The sequence below is a fragment of the Talpa occidentalis genome, unplaced genomic scaffold, assembly GCF_014898055.3.
Source record: "Talpa occidentalis isolate TD23 unplaced genomic scaffold, MPIMG_talOcc4v2.1 talOcc4.15, whole genome shotgun sequence".
Lineage (NCBI taxonomy): Eukaryota > Metazoa > Chordata > Mammalia > Eulipotyphla > Talpidae > Talpa > Talpa occidentalis.
The window spans coordinates 25,057,391-25,073,916 of NW_023601543.1; the positions used below are offsets into that span (position 1 = coordinate 25,057,391).

At 40.4% G+C, this 16,526-nt stretch overlaps 1 protein-coding gene across 1 annotated transcript in view; it reads right to left on the reverse strand.

Annotated features, from left to right (window-relative positions):
* Positions 1-2,959: 2,959 nt before the first annotated feature.
* Positions 2,960-16,526, reverse strand: part of RTL4 (retrotransposon Gag like 4) — a 165,535-nt gene continuing 151,968 nt past the window's right edge. The window contains 4 exon segments of the mRNA XM_054695609.1: positions 2,960-4,113; positions 4,116-4,205; positions 4,208-4,673; positions 5,568-5,619. Of these exon segments, the coding sequence (XP_054551584.1) occupies positions 3,557-4,113; positions 4,116-4,205; positions 4,208-4,673; positions 5,568-5,570 (1,116 nt within the window). The 5' untranslated portion in view covers positions 5,571-5,619 and the 3' untranslated portion in view covers positions 2,960-3,556.

Below are 16,526 nucleotides of genomic sequence, written 5' to 3' on the forward strand. Positions count from 1 at the left end.
GTTATTAAAATGTAGGCAGTGACTCTTACACAAAGTGACATTGAAGATCCTTGACACTTTCCATCCTCTTAGCCAAATGAAGCTTGAAGCATCATAGGGAGACAATGGAATATGGCCACCAATGAACGTGGCTTTATAGATGTGACCCAAGCTTCCAGAGCTCTCCCAAGGGCATAAGGTGTTAGAATTTGCCAAAATGTTGGTATAGCCTAAATTTCTACCTTGTTTGAGTTGATTATTATAGTCATAAGCAAGATGGTACTGGGTGAACAGTCCAGAGTCCAGAAAAGTGTGATAATTGTTACACCATCATGAATAGAGGTGAGGACAGCACACTCCTATCGCTGTAAAGGAGTGTCAGGAACTCATGTCCATAGTCATGTGTTATATCTTCACCCATGCACTATATTATGATGGTTGGACTAAACTATGTAGTATTGTCAGTAGCATTTAATTATTACAGTTACCATCGTGCTGAATGTGAGTGGAATGAAGTATAGAAATGAAAACCACAGGTATTTAGGAGTTGTATTAAAGTTGACAAATGGAATAAAAAGAGAAGTTGATTGCAGAGTCATGACTCCCCCAGAGAGGCCAATCTCTGGGGGCCTCACTAAGGTTCTCACTATGGTGCTAACTTCTCATAGGAAGAATCTTATTTTTTTTTTCTTTTTTAGCTTTTTATTAAGAATTTTTTTTATTATAAATTTTATTTTTATATTCCCCATACAATTGCAACCCCCTTATTTTGACCCTAATGCCTCCCCTCCCCGCCCCTCAGAATCTTATTTTTTCCCAGTGTGCTCAGGGGTGATTAGGATCTGGAGGATAGATGCTATTAAAATTCACACACACACAAACTGATGTATAAACAAAGTACCAATTTATTCATTTATAATGAGAATTAACTGCCAAGCAGACTAGAATATTTAGGTCAACTGGTTAGCAAATTTTCTGCCCATAACTAAGTGTATATGGGAAAGTTATTACAATCAGATTACCAGAAGAGCATGGAGTCAGAGTAAAGGGAGTTAGGTCATAATCTTCATGGCTAACAACACAAATTGGGGGTTTCCTATGCCTATACTCCTATAGGTGGACCTTCCAAGTCCTCTGCTGGTTACTACATCTCTGAATCTAGAGATTACCAATGCTCTCTGACTCCTTTTGCCCTCTTTTCTATAATCCATGCACAACATTCTCTTGTTAACAATTTCTTCTCCAGACTTAGCATAAGATGACTAGATACTATTCTGCTCGGTGGCATCAAACATGTAATAGATCTGCCTCCCTAAACCTTGAGTGGACCTGGTTCGGGGGAAATACCCCAAGCCTTTGTGGTTATAGACTACATTGTGGGTAGTTGGTATCTCTATAAATTTTTCTTTATTAAATTATTCTAACATTGCATATGTTTTAGCAGTATAGATTCACATCTCTTCAAATGTATGTTCTTAGTAGATTTTAATGACTTTCATTCTCAGAGAAATTTCTGTAGGTATAAATTCTGAGGACACCTTCATAGAACTCTATGCTAAGTTATGAGCTCACAATACTTGAAGTGGTAAACAAAATGGTTGATAGCAAGAAGTCAGAAAAGCATTATTCCATATATGTATTCATATCTCCAAGCTGTGTGTGGGATTTCTCACATAGAGAAGAAGAGATTCTTGATTTGGGAATTCCTCAACAAGGGGATTTGAGAAGTAGGAGGTGAAGTTCAAAGCCCAGAAATAATTACCTGTTTGGAGAAGCTATGAAATATGAAGATTTCCTAGGGAAGGTGGTAATGTTGCTGTAGAAGGAAGGTCTATCATCCATCTTTGTGAGAGAGCACACAGTGATAAATTGTGATGCTAAGATAAAGATGGGAATGAAGCCAACAGAATGTTCCTATCAGCATTCTAGAACCACACTGGGATTGCTAAGGAAAATGATTAGTAGTGCTAGATCAGAATGTCTCCAGGTAGTCTCAGAGTTGCTTAAAGTTCAAAAAGATCTACCTGCTAGAGGACCTCACACAATCCCAGTATCCTAGTGAGAATTTCTTCACACTTTTTGGCACAGCTGGAATATATGCAAGGTCTCCTTGTTGTGAGGAATAAAGCGGATGTAAAAGAAACTATTGATAAAGGAGGGCCTTGGTGAATGCAAATAAGGATTGGCGCAGTGGTTAGTGAGGCACTAATGGGGGAAAAGACCTGTTTGCTAATGCCTCAGCATGAGAGTAGTAAGGTGGATTTAACTATTGTCAAAATTGGCACAATTCTCCAGGAGCAAGGTCAGTGTATATTGCACTTCATATCCTCATAGGTCTTGATGGCTGGTAGGGAGTATGAAATAACTGATCTTTCTTCAAGACATCCATTATGGGGACATATATCAGCACCAAGGAGCAGGTAATGGAGCACTGGAAATTACCAGCAAATGCTGATCAATTGATATCCTTAGTATTTTAGAACTGCGCCTTTCCAGAATAGCACTATTTAGTTGATGCATGCTAAGAGTACAATATCAGCTATCAAATCCCCACTTTTGAGATTTATGCAGATGGTGTTGATGTACATGCCCCAGGATTTTTCATATGTTTCAGAAATATGTCTGTTTTTCAAGATCCTCAACTAGATGAGAATCCCTACAGGTGGTCCAAAAGGGTAGAGCTCAACAGTAGTGGACAGTGATTTTAGATGGCGACAGTCCTGAGGCCTTCAGAGTCAGTCTTCAATGGAGATGCATCTGGCCATGTTCCCTGTCTAAGGACATGCTACGGACACAGTAATTATTATAAAAAACCTTCCCCAACTCTCTAAACAGTTGCCATAGGTCATTATCCTAGAGCATTTTGATTTCGCATTCTAGAATATAAAGTACGTTATTGAGGGAGAGAAGAGAAAACAGACCAGTCGAGTTTGGCAAAAACATGTATCTGGATGAAGGACCATCCCGCCAATAAGTAAACCAACAGTTCAAGTAGGGTGCTCAGAAGGCCATACCATTTGGTTTGTCAATAGTCAAGTGATAGTTTATTGGGCAAGCAGGAAACTTTAAATGGCAACAAAATGTATAATTGTATGCCAGGGTGCAGACCTGTGTTTCAATGAATGACTAGTCAATTAGGTGGACCGGGCTTCAGCCTCTACTAGGAGAATGTTGATAGAATATGGGAATGCAATTAGGACTTCAGATAAGGGTCCCAAGTCAACAGAGAACCAGGATACAGATCAATGAGGGGGAGGGTGAAAGACTTAGAGCCAACAAATTCAACCCAGATTTCACCCACTGGTGGGAATTGGGTTACCAATATACTTCCAGGGTTGTTTTCATGGGTTCAAACTAGACAGTGTTTTGCCTGTAGGCTTTTAGTACTCTCTGCAGTTGGGACCAATTCCTCAAAAGTACCTGTGAATTGTTTCATCATTACTATATCATCTTTGGTGATGGGTTACCAAATGAACAAGATCTGATTGAACTCATAGTGCTTCTGGGAATTTAAACAGACAGTAAAGTGGTAATACAGTTCCCTACCTGTACTTTAAACATTAGTGTAGGTTATAAATCAGTAAGGCTGCAGGTGAGAAGGATGTATGTTTACAACCTGGTCCCTCTTGCTGGTGAGTTGGGTTATACTTGCTAGGGCGCGAGAATGTTTGGCAAGGCAATCTCTTATAATGTGACCAGCCTGGCTGCAGTAGAGGCACAAGTGAGCTTCTTGCTGATGGGCTCATTTGGCTGGAGTGAGAGGGGATTGGCTTCCCCTCAATTGTATAATATCTTCTTTGGGTGGTGGATCTGTGGGGCTGCAGAGGACTTGATGGTGGATATGGGAAGCCAACACTGAGAGCAGTTCCTCTGCTTGTAGGAGCTCTGGCCTGTCATTATGTTTTTTGTCCAACTGAATACACTGAGTGAATGGATCTGGGAGGTTGTCCATCATGTCTTTTCCACTCACTTTATCCTGGATGGGCTCAACTAATCCCTCTTGGAAGTAGTCACACTGACTGATTTCACTGCAACTCAGATTTTGAGCATGGAATTGCAAAGTAATAGCATCCTGCTGGGTATTGTCTCCTTTGTCAACCTTAGTATTCACCAAAGGCTTTATTTTCTGTTTATGGGTTCACTGAATGATGGGTGGAATTCAAGAACAATGTTTTTATATTGCTTCAGCACAGTACTCTGGCCAGGTCTGGATATGACACCACACTCTCCATCTGCTGAGATAGGCAGTCAGAAAATAACTTTACCTATTTGACAACTCCCATGATTTCCAATCCTGCAGATGATACCCAAGTAGTCACCTGAGCAAGAAAATCTGAGAGACTGACAGAGACACTATGAAACAGGGAGAGATGCTCAAGTGAGAAGGGACCAGGCATGACTTTCCCCCTCAGAACGGGGTTCTCTTCTGTCAGATGCTGTGCTTGCCATGGCAGAGTCAGATTCTCTGCCTGAAGGGAGAGATGCACTACCTGCCAGCAGGTGGTGATTCTATGTATTTCTCCATTACAGCTTCTGGAATCAAGTGGAACTAAAAGTTTGAGTGCCAGTGCTGGAGACCAATAGGCAGACAGTGTCATGGGCAAGTAGCCAAAGCTGGTAGCTGAGTTGAGAGATGCCGGAAATTGATGCTCACTACTCAACGCTGTCTCTTCTTCATGGAGAATGCCAGTGTTCTGCACATGCAGAAGAAATAAACTACCTTAGGATACATAGGGTTTGGAATTAAGATGTAAATATGAATGTCATAGTAGAGTTCTGTCCCCACTCCCCTTCCATGCAATATAGGGGCAATTTGCCCTCAGGCTAAGGCTGTGGGTCTAAAGTATCTTTGAATCAGAGAAACAATGAATTTTACAATCCATAAGGGATCTTATAACTCATTCAGGACAAATTCACACTTTTAGAGAGAAGAAAACAATCCCAGAGATGTAAAGAGGTTTTCTCCAAGCCATACTAGAACTGGCACGTCATCAGGATGCCTGTCTAAAACAGCACCTCTTCCAAGGCCACAAATGTGTGCTTGAGTATAGTTCATGACCCAGGAGTATCAGCATCACCTGGGAGGTTGTTAGAAATATAGACCCCGGCCTCCCTGGTGGCCTAGGGGTTAAGTCTCAGTGCTACTACCATGACGGCCCTCTGTAGCAAAGTGGCTTGAGTTTGAACTCTGGCCAGGGAGCTACCCATATGGCACAGCAGACCTCTCCTGTCTTGCCCGCTGCTCCCCTCAGCAGTGTACTTAGGTCAATCTGCCTGTTCTGTTCCCCACTCTGTCTCTGGTGAATCCTCTCACCCCCTGCACCTCTGGCCTATACCCCAGTTGTACACTAAAGTAATAATTCTTAAAAAAAAAAGAAATATACCCCCCGCCAGACCTACTGGGATACGTTAACAAGGCTTCCCAGGTGATTCAAATGTGCACTGACATTTGAGACAGGTTGCTCTAGATCATACTTAGCCCAAGTTGGAATAATCCTGGTTGGATTTGACCCTCAATGCCCCATTCCCAGCGTGCATTGCTGTGGGATTGGGCATCCTAGTCCCTGTTTGAGGTCGCATTTGGTTACCATGGAGATTATTTAGATGTTACAGGAAGCACGAAGAGGTGAGGTTGAGAACCTAGCAAACAAGAACAGAATATTCTTTAAAGTATGAATGTCGAGATGTCCAGCTGTCCTTCCTCATTGATAATAAGAATACAGCAACCAGTTAAACCCAAGAGCCCACATTATCCTTCACAGCTATTCTGCTCTCCCAGGCAGTAGAGTAGAAGAGCTTGGTCTGTAAGTTCTAGGTCAGACTGACCTGGAGCAAATACTGGCTTGACCGAAAGTTGTGTGACTGGACAATCGATTTTCAAACTCTTAACATCGGTTTCCAAACTTAAAGGAGATGGCTTTAATACCTACCTCATAGTATTAAGATTAAATGAGATGAATAGAGATTAGCCCAGCTTCATGCAGATGGCAAGGGTTCCATAAATGTTAATTATCATTAATCTAGGTTCACAGTCTGTTATTTGACTGTTATAGAATTGAATTTTTCTTGGATTTTTAGAAAGTTAACACAGGGTATGTACTGTTTATTACATAACACTCCCAGTGGTGTCTGGGAAAACATCCCATAATTAAGCCATTAACATTTCTGCAGAAAAAAAAAAAGTCTGAATATTCATATTAAAAGAGATAAAGACTAAGTTCATGTAAGTTCAGGTCAGGTTTTGCTGCCAAATGAGTTTTGCAGCAAATTAACAAAAAATAGCTTCCGTTTTACAGGGCTTTTGATTACAGAATTGAAGATAAGGGACTGTGGATTTCTTCCAACTGTTTTTTAAATTTTTTTATTGGAAGGATGTGATTATAGCTTTTCCTTCTCTGTCCCTGCCTCCTGCCCTCCCCCCCCCGGTCCCAGAAGTTCTGTAGAGGTCTGCTGTTTCTTCACAGAATTATGTATTCAAGGTGGCACAGCATTTAATTTTTCTAATTATGTAGCACTGGTGAAACACTTGCTAAAATTATAAGCATTAGCCCAAATGCAAATCATACAATAGCACTGTTGTCAATGGCAGTTGCTTGATCCCTCAAAGGAACGCTACTTTGCATTATTATTTCAGAAATTAGTCTCCTTTTTTGAGGTCAATGGCCTTCTATTGGATTACTGCAGTAGATCCTGGACAGAGCATGCCTGCCTGGAAGAGTTCTAGTCCATAGTCAAGAGGAGATGAAGCAAAGATAGAGCTGGAACCTAAAATGATTGGGGTGGGGAGGGGTTCAACTAGTGAGTTCGGACCAAGTCTGACACAAACCTGCCTACATGTAAGCGTCTATTAATTGATAGGTGTTTCAACTACAAAAACCACCACCAAAACATAGATTTAGCAAACTATCACAGACCATTTTGGTGTCTGTGTTCATTTTGACTCAAAGGCATGGTTAACATTTTCTCTGAACATAAAACCACTCCACTCTGGAATCCCCTGAGACCCCATTTGGAGAATGGCCTGAAGCACCCTGCTCTTGTCAGAGCGCTGCGTGAGTTTACACTGCTTTATTTTCAAGTGGTTCCACATAACTGATCGGAATAGAGTTTTCACCTAGGGCCATGCAAACACCCAGAGCAGTTTCTCTTATTTTTAGGCTCTAAACCTTCTGAGGAATGTTGTGGCCATAGTAACTAAACTGAGGCAAATATTTCTCAGGAGATGCCCAAAGGGGTTGACTGTTTAGAGTTGTTTGGAGACTTGGGTGTGATCTTAGTTCTGCCAACATCTAGACTGACAGCCTTGGGCAAGTCACTTCCTGTCTCTGGATCAGATTCTGTGTCTGTACAGTGAGGTAGTTATGCTTCTCAAACTTAATCACACATGAGAAATTCCAATTCAACAAGGTTAGCAGGAAACCTAGAAATTTGAGACTTTTATTGGCACCCGGATGATTCTGCAGTAAAATATCTTCATATTTTATCCTGGGAATATTGGGTGACTGACCCCACAGAGCTCTAACTTTTGTCAGAGGTTCACAAACTTCAGGGTACATCAGAATCCTCTAGGAGTGTAGCAGGCAGATTCTTGGAGCACACCGCTAGCCAGTGTAGCTCAGTGGGTCTGGATGGAGACCAGATTATCTGCATTTCAATCAAGCTCTGCAAACGACGCTGATGCAGAAATTTCCCAGACAACACTTTCAGAAAACTCTAAGTACTCTCAAAAGGCCTTTTCTGCTTCAGCACTATATTTTTGAAAGTAGGAAATATTTGGGTTCAAAAGTGGCCCATGAAGTCTGTGATATGTGTATAGCTTCTGTCCAAAGCTCTGCCGGAGCCTGCATGGTCACTTTTAAACAGGGAACTGGTGCAGACCTGGCTCAGGCATGTGTCATGTAGCTGGCTTGAAGGCAAGAGAGGGTAACTGACTCTGTTCTCAGAGTTCTGTGGTTCCTGCTGGGAGATATACACTTGTCAACTCTGTCTTTGAAGTTAAAAAAAAAAAAAAACTATCGCCAAGTCAGAACCAGAGCAAACCAGGTTGGGTCAATCTGGTCATTACTAGGACTAAGACCACATACCAACTGTGTCCTGGCTGCTTATGAAAGTTCCATGTTTCATTCTTTCCTGCCACAGTTTCCCCAGTTTTCTATTGTGCATAACTATTAACGAGGCACATTTACTCCATCAGGTTTCCCGCTCTGTGGACCTATTTAACATTCCTCCTAAGGTCTTCTCTTTCTCCAACCGTCTCTCCTTTGTCTCTGCAGGCTGCCAATCACAGGCCTGAGGAATTGTGCTCAGCCACCAGTTTAGAATCATGGCTGTTCACATCAACCCAGCAGGACCTGACCTATTTGTTAGATTGGGAGAAAAGAACAGTGCAAAGAAGGAGAGCTAAAAAGAATGGGTGACTTTTTCTAGGAAGATAGAGGCTAGGCAGAGGGCAATGAGATCAGCCACTTGGTAGGCACCTAATACCAGATACAAACATAAAAACACAGAAGACAGACTCCATGGCTTCTTTGCTGTACTTGCCAAATTATCCAGGTCCTGAAGGGTAACAATAGCATATGGGCCCTGGTATGAAGACTTCAGGGAAGTAGCCATGTTCTAGAAGTTTGAACTACTGAAGATGAAATGTCCTGCTAACAGCTCAGAAGATATTACAACAAGCAGCAGGTAAACTTTGTAGCAGGATTGGGTCTTAATCTTGTTGCAAACCTACAAGTACTGTAGATGCGGTGGGTCTTTGACACACTCCATCAGTGCAGAGGTTTCCATTTGTGTTCAGTTCTATTTTCATTCAGTTATGCTAGACACTTTATAGGCCGTTTGGGTAATAACACTTAGGATTTCATTAGTAAGTAATTTATGCAGTTTATATGCTCTGATTGGTGCTGGCTGCTTGGAACTATAGCGGAAGGACTGGTCCTATGCTGGCCTCGCGGGTAGAATGCCATGAAGGTTGTCAATGTCTGCCATGGGCTCTGGAGGGATCACTGCAACAGAGCTACATGCTGTTGCCACTTCTCTACCAGATCACCAATCCTCACTGCAGCCTGAAGGCTTAGGCATGATGATTTGCATTTACAAAAGGATACCAAGTTCCTAAATACACTTCCAAACACATAACTCTGTCTACTCTTGTCTCTCCCCTCACCAGAGAGTCCATTTCTCTTTTCTTAAATGCCCAACTTAAGATTAGCCTCTTTGATGCAGCCTCCTCTGACTACTGAGGCTCTTACTAACTTCTCCCTTTTCTGAGCCATGAAGGACTCGGGACTGTATGCTCCTTCCAAGAGAGAAAATCCTTCCTTTGAACTCTGATTCTTTGCACAGGGCTGGCCTCATAGGCATTATATAAATCTGTATTGATGGATATGTTAAGATGGCAAGGGGAAGGACAAGCCAACAAATCCTTCGTAGTCTGAAGTTAAAATTGTGATAAGATCTGGAAGCCAGCCATGAAAAACTTGTCAAAATCAGAGGAAGCAAAGTAAGCAAGCAGTGGAATACGATTAGCAGTGAGCTCTGAACTTGAGGGAAAGACCAGGAGACACAAGCGTCACCAGCTCTTAGTTTTTTGATCCCCTATCTCTCCTCCTTCCTTAAGCCCTAAATATTCAGTTATCTTCTATTTTGCAATCTAAAAACACATGATAAGGTCTGACGAAAACTTCTGTACTACTTCTGGGTTCAAGAAAGCAGTCGAGAATGTTTTGCATAAGTGAGTATGCACATTACCATTTTTGCAATAGCAATGAAATGAAATAATTTAAATTGAGACCATCTCAATAAAGCTGGGTTGAGCTGTCACCATATGAATTTAATTACCATCTAATAATGAAGATATTACAAGAGCAACCCAAAAAAGAATGGTTACATCCTCATTCCACTTTACTGTTTATGTGTACAGAGATTTAAATTCTGGAAAAAAGAACACTTTCATATTAATTGTTTCATTCAAGTCTTGACCACATTTTTGCTGTTTTCCAGGTCAGAAAGCCAAGGTGCTGAGATATTAAGTCAAATGAAGAGGAAGCCTGATACATGTGTAATTGCCTCTGAAGGACTCTCGTGTAGAACACTTGTTCTGAGAGAAAAGGAAGGAGTGATCTGAAGATGCAATTAGAAGGATGGGGGTGAAGATGGATGAACGTCTCCATGATGTAAGTTATGAGTTGCATATCATCAGAAGAATATAAGCAAAGATAGGATTAGCATTTGGTGAAAAGTTGGAATGGGTACCCCAAGAATCATGTAAGAGTGAGACATTATAAAGATTACACCTAGTCCTTTCAAAGCTTTTGATTCTACAACTTGCTTGAGCACATAGCTAAAACTGAGTGCTGCCACTGCCTGCAGTCTAGATCTAATTGTCAAACCTACAGCCAACATGAGCATTATCCACCTTGCCCATTGATTTCATAGTTCCCGTTCCTGGGGGACACTCAATGGCTGAAACACAGCAGAACTTGTTTTCCAATTTGAGGGCTTAACTCGGTTTCTCTCAGTCAATTCCCAATATCTCCACCACATCAAAGAGTTCTTGCTGTTTCAAGTAAACAATTGTGGAAAGAGTAGAAAAAGTCTCATCTGCAGATCACAAATGGTCATAAAATGAGCCCTTTAAATTTGAAATGAAAGGTCTTCTCCTGAATTCATGCTCCCTGCTGTCTTTCATTTTTAATTCATTAAATGCAATTCACTTAGTGCTGAATACCACTTGCAACTGATGAGCTGACAGAACCCAGCCCACTTAGAGTCAAACTTTTTTTTTTTTTTTTTTTTTTTTTTTTGCATTGCCAGGTCCCTGGGGTATGTGGGCAACCTGTGGCTCTGCTCAAGGTGCAAAAACTTAATATAAGCTACTAAGTCTATATCATGTTTTTCAATGAAAAAAAAACTTTCTAAAAACTCCAGAATAGAGAAAAATTCCCACTTTACAGATGAAAGATTTGCGGCTCAAAAACAAAATGGAAAATGATTTAGATCGTATGTATGACTCTCTATGCTAAGTTCCAATTCCAAACCCTTTCCACTTAGCTTTTCATTCCCCTCCCAGCCTTGACTGTGAATGAATCTTACAGGGATTATAGAATATGGGACAGAAACAAAGCTATAACATCCCACAGAGTGAGAGCATTTTATATGATCTAAGTATTCCTATTCTTTACTATCAGGTCTGGAACTAGAGTCCTTAACACTTGCTCATAATGCTATGTCCGGGAAGTACTTTCAAAGAGTGGCAAATCATGGGCTTTGGAATGAGGCAGAAACTGGATTCTATCTATGTGAATTCAAAGCTCAAGCTGTAAACCCTTGAGCAAGGTACCTCTCTGAGCATTAGTTCCCACATCTGTATTGTATAGTAGCTGTGATGAGTTGAGATACTAGATGTAAGGTGCTTGGCATCAAACATCAGTGACAGAAGTCACTGATGGCACCATATTTTCTACAGCACCGATGTGGCCTACTTAACATCCTTGTCATCAGGGCCAGTTTTCATCTGGGGATTCTGAGGAAGGTAATTCCAGGCAGCTTTCTTGGTGTAGAGGAAGTGCATTCAACTAAGTCACTTAACTATATAATCTACTTTAGTATTTCTCCTTTGCAACACTCATATCACTTTAATTAATTATATGCCTGTTTCCCTACCAGACTGTGATCAGAACCATTCCATTCTGTTTGTCTTCCCACAGTCTAGCATACTTGCTTACTCAAAGAGTGGCTCAGTAATTCTTTGTTGAATTTATAATATCTGTCCATGTTGCCATAGTTAGAACGAGATATTAGCTGCCCTGGCCTTACAGTTCCCCATTGGCTAGATATCTCTTATACTATTTTTTCCCTGACATGAGCGAAAAATGCAGCCCTGCTACATAGCATCTCAGCATGTTTCTGTATTATGCCTGTGTTAACAGATATAAACAGAGAGTTGTGTGACATCCCAGTCCGGGACTTCAGTGACCTTAGTCAGAGCAGAGAGACTTAGCGTCCCTTGAGAAGGCACTTTGAATGGGTGGTTTAATTTGTGGAGGTGGAATGAATGCAAAGTAATCCAGAAAAGAGTTGTTTAAAGATATGGTATTTGTTGTGCACCAAGTAAAATCAGGCCACAAGCTTAGGCAATGGGGGAGATTTGGGGGGATGTGAGAAGGGTAGGATTTTCCAGTAGCCCAAGTGGCAACAGTAACCTTAATTCTGAGCTCTTACTACAAGAGTCCTCCATTTTCACTGGCTGACGGTCCCTCAACCCCTGACACTAGGAGAGATACAGGATGGGAGAACTTTGGGCTGGGCCAGTTGCTAGCTGAGTGATCCCAGGCAAGTTAATCTCTTTGGGTTTCACTTTGTCTATCGTAAAATGGAACCAATAATATCTTCCACAGAGGTATGTTCATTTATTCATCTAACAGATCTTTATTGAATGTCTATTACATACCAGACACTGTGGTGGGAACTGGAAAATGGTAATGAGTGCTCACTGAGCATGGACATTCTAAAATTACTAAAATAAAGTATGTAAACTGCTCTGTACCTAGCTCATAAAAATCATTTAATCAATGATAACTACTTTTTTAATAGCATGAGATAGGCTCTGAGCTTTCACATCCTTCTAACCTCTGGAGTCAGACCTGGGTTATAGTTCTAGCTCAGAGTATTACCTCCACATATTAATCATGAGAACTTGGGCACATTTTTAAACTTCACAAACCTCAATTTCCTCGCCTGTAAAATAACTAATAATGATCACAACTGTTTTTATAAGCTTGGGAAGATCAAATAATTGTGAATGTGAAGTTTCCAGCGAGTATTCTTCCCTCTAAGGGCTAATGACTCAGGACTAAAAGGTCTAGCTGGATCAATATGAAAAGCCTTCCAAGGAAAGTGTCTCTTGAGTTGCTTGAAATTTGTCTAGAGCAAAAAGAAAAGTAAATGGAAGAACTAATGTTAGAATGACTGATGACTCTGACGACATTCTAAATACAGATATGGCAGGGAAAGACTTTATAGGTAACAGGCAAGCAGCTCTCTGCTTCACATCCATCACAGGTGATAAAATGTTATCACTTTCTTTATGGCCTTTTCTTATTCATAAACTCACAATCCCCCTTGCAAAGCCCTTCTTTCTTGAGCCCCAGATTTCAGCAAGGACATGCTCACTTTTCTCATCTTATTAATAGATCATATCACTGGTAAGCTTAGCTCTTTCATCACCTCTGCATTCAGGATGTGCTGCCATTGGCACTTGGAGTGTGCAAAGGATAACTGGGTGTGCAAAGGAACCAGCAGGAGCATTACTGGTGGCTTGTAAAAAAATCTGGAGCTATATTCACAGTAAAATTTGCACATGACAGAATCCATACATTTAAAAGATAGGGTTTTGATAAATACATACATCTGTGGCACAACTATCACATTGGAGATACATATTTTTCTATCATTTCCAAAATCTTATATTCATTTGCAGTCACTTCTCCCATTCCTGGACCCAGGTAACTATTAATCTATTATTTGTTGATATGGAGTTGCCTTTTCTGGACATTTCATCGAAATGTAATCATACAACTTATGGTTAGTATTTTTCATTTAGATTAATATTTTTGAGGTTCCCCCATATGCTGGCATATGTCATTACTGTATTCCTTTTTATTACAAAATTATTCCACTCTATGGCTACCCTACATCTAGTTTCCCCTTGCAGAAGGACATTTGGGTTGTTTCCAATTTGGAGACATTACAAATAAGGCAACTATGTATACATATTTTCATTGCTCTTGTGTTAAATACATAGGAATAGTAGGTCATGTGGTAAAACTACTTAAATTTATAAGATACTGAAAGCTGTTTCTTGCAAAGTGGCTACACTATTTTGTATTCTCATCAACAGTGTTAATGTTCCAGTCATACACCCTTGCCAACACTTGGCATTGTCAGTCTTGTAAGTTTTATTTGTATGAGTTTTTATAGAAAATCCTGAAAGATCATGAATCATTTGCTCTTTTCCTTTATAGGCTGCTCACTGTCATCCTTATCTCCATGTCCTTTGATGTCTGAGAGGGGAAGCTTCACTAAAGGTGAAGAAAGCTTCCTATACATATTGAGAGTCTTCTTGGGGATAAGGAGACAGTCTCATTCTACAAAGAAAAAAACATCAATAGTACAGAAACTATAAGGAGGAAGATTTGAGATTCCTACAACATAGAACTTTCTAAAGATTAGAACTGAATGACAATAATGCTAACTTAATTAAGAAAGGGTCTCCCTATCACAAATGGTATTGAAGTGACAATTGGAAGAATAATTTGAAGGGTTTTGAAGCATATTCATGCATTGTGCAAACAGATAAAGGCTGGATGAATATCTTCAAATGATTCTTTGAGAGACTGAAGCAGACTGAAATTTTGTGAATTCTGACTTTCTGTTCTTTGCCCTTTTACCTGATTGGCTGATTGCCAAACCTTAATGCCCAGGTAACAAATGGCTGAAGATCAATCCTCACTGGAGCAAGCTGAAGGTTTACTCTTTCCCAGAGTGTGTTGAGTTGTAGTATATCCCCCCAATAAGAAGCCCTAATGGTAGAATTTTAGGCAAAAAGATAGTGAGATGTTTTGACTAGAATTTTCTGCCTGTCATCACCCACATTAGACATAGCATCTAGGTCATCACTCAATCCACCTAATGACTAATACTGTAGGTCTTGAGGGAAGCCAAAGAGAAAAAGAAAAACTTCCAATTATGACTTCCAAAGCAGGGCAATGGATGAGGACTAACAAACTCCTTCTCAGCTTGGTTTTCACATCCGCATAGACATGATTATCAAAAATTGTCCATCTGCCAACTCTTTTTTGTATCCAACACCCTCCAGCACTGATATGGTACTGTATGTTTTTAGAATACTGCTTATATCTACTCACAGCTTTTTTTAATATACCCATCAGGAGTGATGTATCTTTTATTCATCTTCACACTTTAAGTGTCTGTCAGACTGTCAAAATCTTCCTGTCTTCTGTAAGGGAAACTGATTGTGACCTGCCACTAGGTCTCAGGGATTCAGTCTGCATGGAGACCCTGAAGAACTATGCCAGAGTAAAATGTCTCCAAGCCTTCATAAACTAAGAGAGACATAGGATGAAAGCATCAAGGAACTGACCCTCTAGATCTGGAGATGAACTTGTATACATGAGTAGACAAAAATAGAATCAATATACTCAGGGATGACTAAAGTACTAGCCATGAAATGGATTTGAGTTGACCTATCATGGAGGAAGTGCGCTGGGTAGTAATAGATAGTGGCAGCTGTATAGAGGACACTTGTTTCTGTTCCTCTTTCTTCCACCCTTTTTTGCTGCCCAGATGGCTTTTAATCATCCCCATATGCAAATATCACTTATAAATGTATTGCAGATTTTTTTCAAAACCATGAGATAGTATCTAGCATATGGGTAGTGTCACCTCAAAAAATGCAGTCCCCCTGTTCTAGGTCATTCCAGGAAGATAATTGAGCCCCAGAGAAGGAAAGTGATCAGCTCACTGATTCTAGGAAAAAGGATTGGGATTCTTAACTCCATCACTTTCAGCCTCAAACCCCAGAGAACTGAGAGCCCAAATATCAAACATGATTCATATGCATATTGCTTCCCCCAGAGTTCACTATTTTAAAGCTTAGTCGCTTCCATGATCACCCCAAGTGACTTATCTTTGCTAGGTTCAGGACAACAGTTTCACTTTTTACAAAGTCAAGAAGGAATGTTAGTGGGTTGAAACACAAGCTCTCAATTCAATTTAATCGAGTGTCTCCTCTAACTTCATCCATCAGCAAACTAACTAAGAAGAAACTTTTGCTGAAAGCTCTGGTTAGTTAGTATGACAATGTGCTACTGATGGCTTAAAATAAATCTACTTATTGAACCCTTAGGAAATTTCTAGGATTCAGGGTCATGACTCAAAATCAGCCTGTGCTCATAAAGATGAGTAGGAGTTTTAAAAAAACAATCATTTTTGAAAAATGATGAAAACAATTGCTGCAGACCCATGGCCCTTTGTAGCAGCTTATGCAATAGGTACTGATCCCCAACAGCAATGTTAAATGAAACCAAACCTCTGATAGATATGGGTCCCAAAGAAATGCACCACATAAACTCTTTCACGATCACCACTTGCAGGCTACTTATTTTGAGCTAGACACTGCAGTCCCATTACATCAATAATTTCATTTAATCATGGCAAACTAAGCTAATGAAGACATTCTTATCCTCATGTTACAGATGAAGAAATTGAACCTGGAAGATTAGGTGGCTTGTCCAAAACAAAACGGAGGAAATGGTAGAGGTGAGTTTCAAATCCAAGTCAATCTGACACAAGGCCCTTATTCTTAACTACTTATGCTGCACTGCCTACTAATGGTGATAATATAAAATACGGTGGCATCAAGAGAAGCACTGATTTCTGAATTGGTAGATACCCTTGAGTTCCTAACTTATTCTCACTGCATTCCTACATCTGTTGTCTACCGATATATTGTTTCCTGGTTCTTA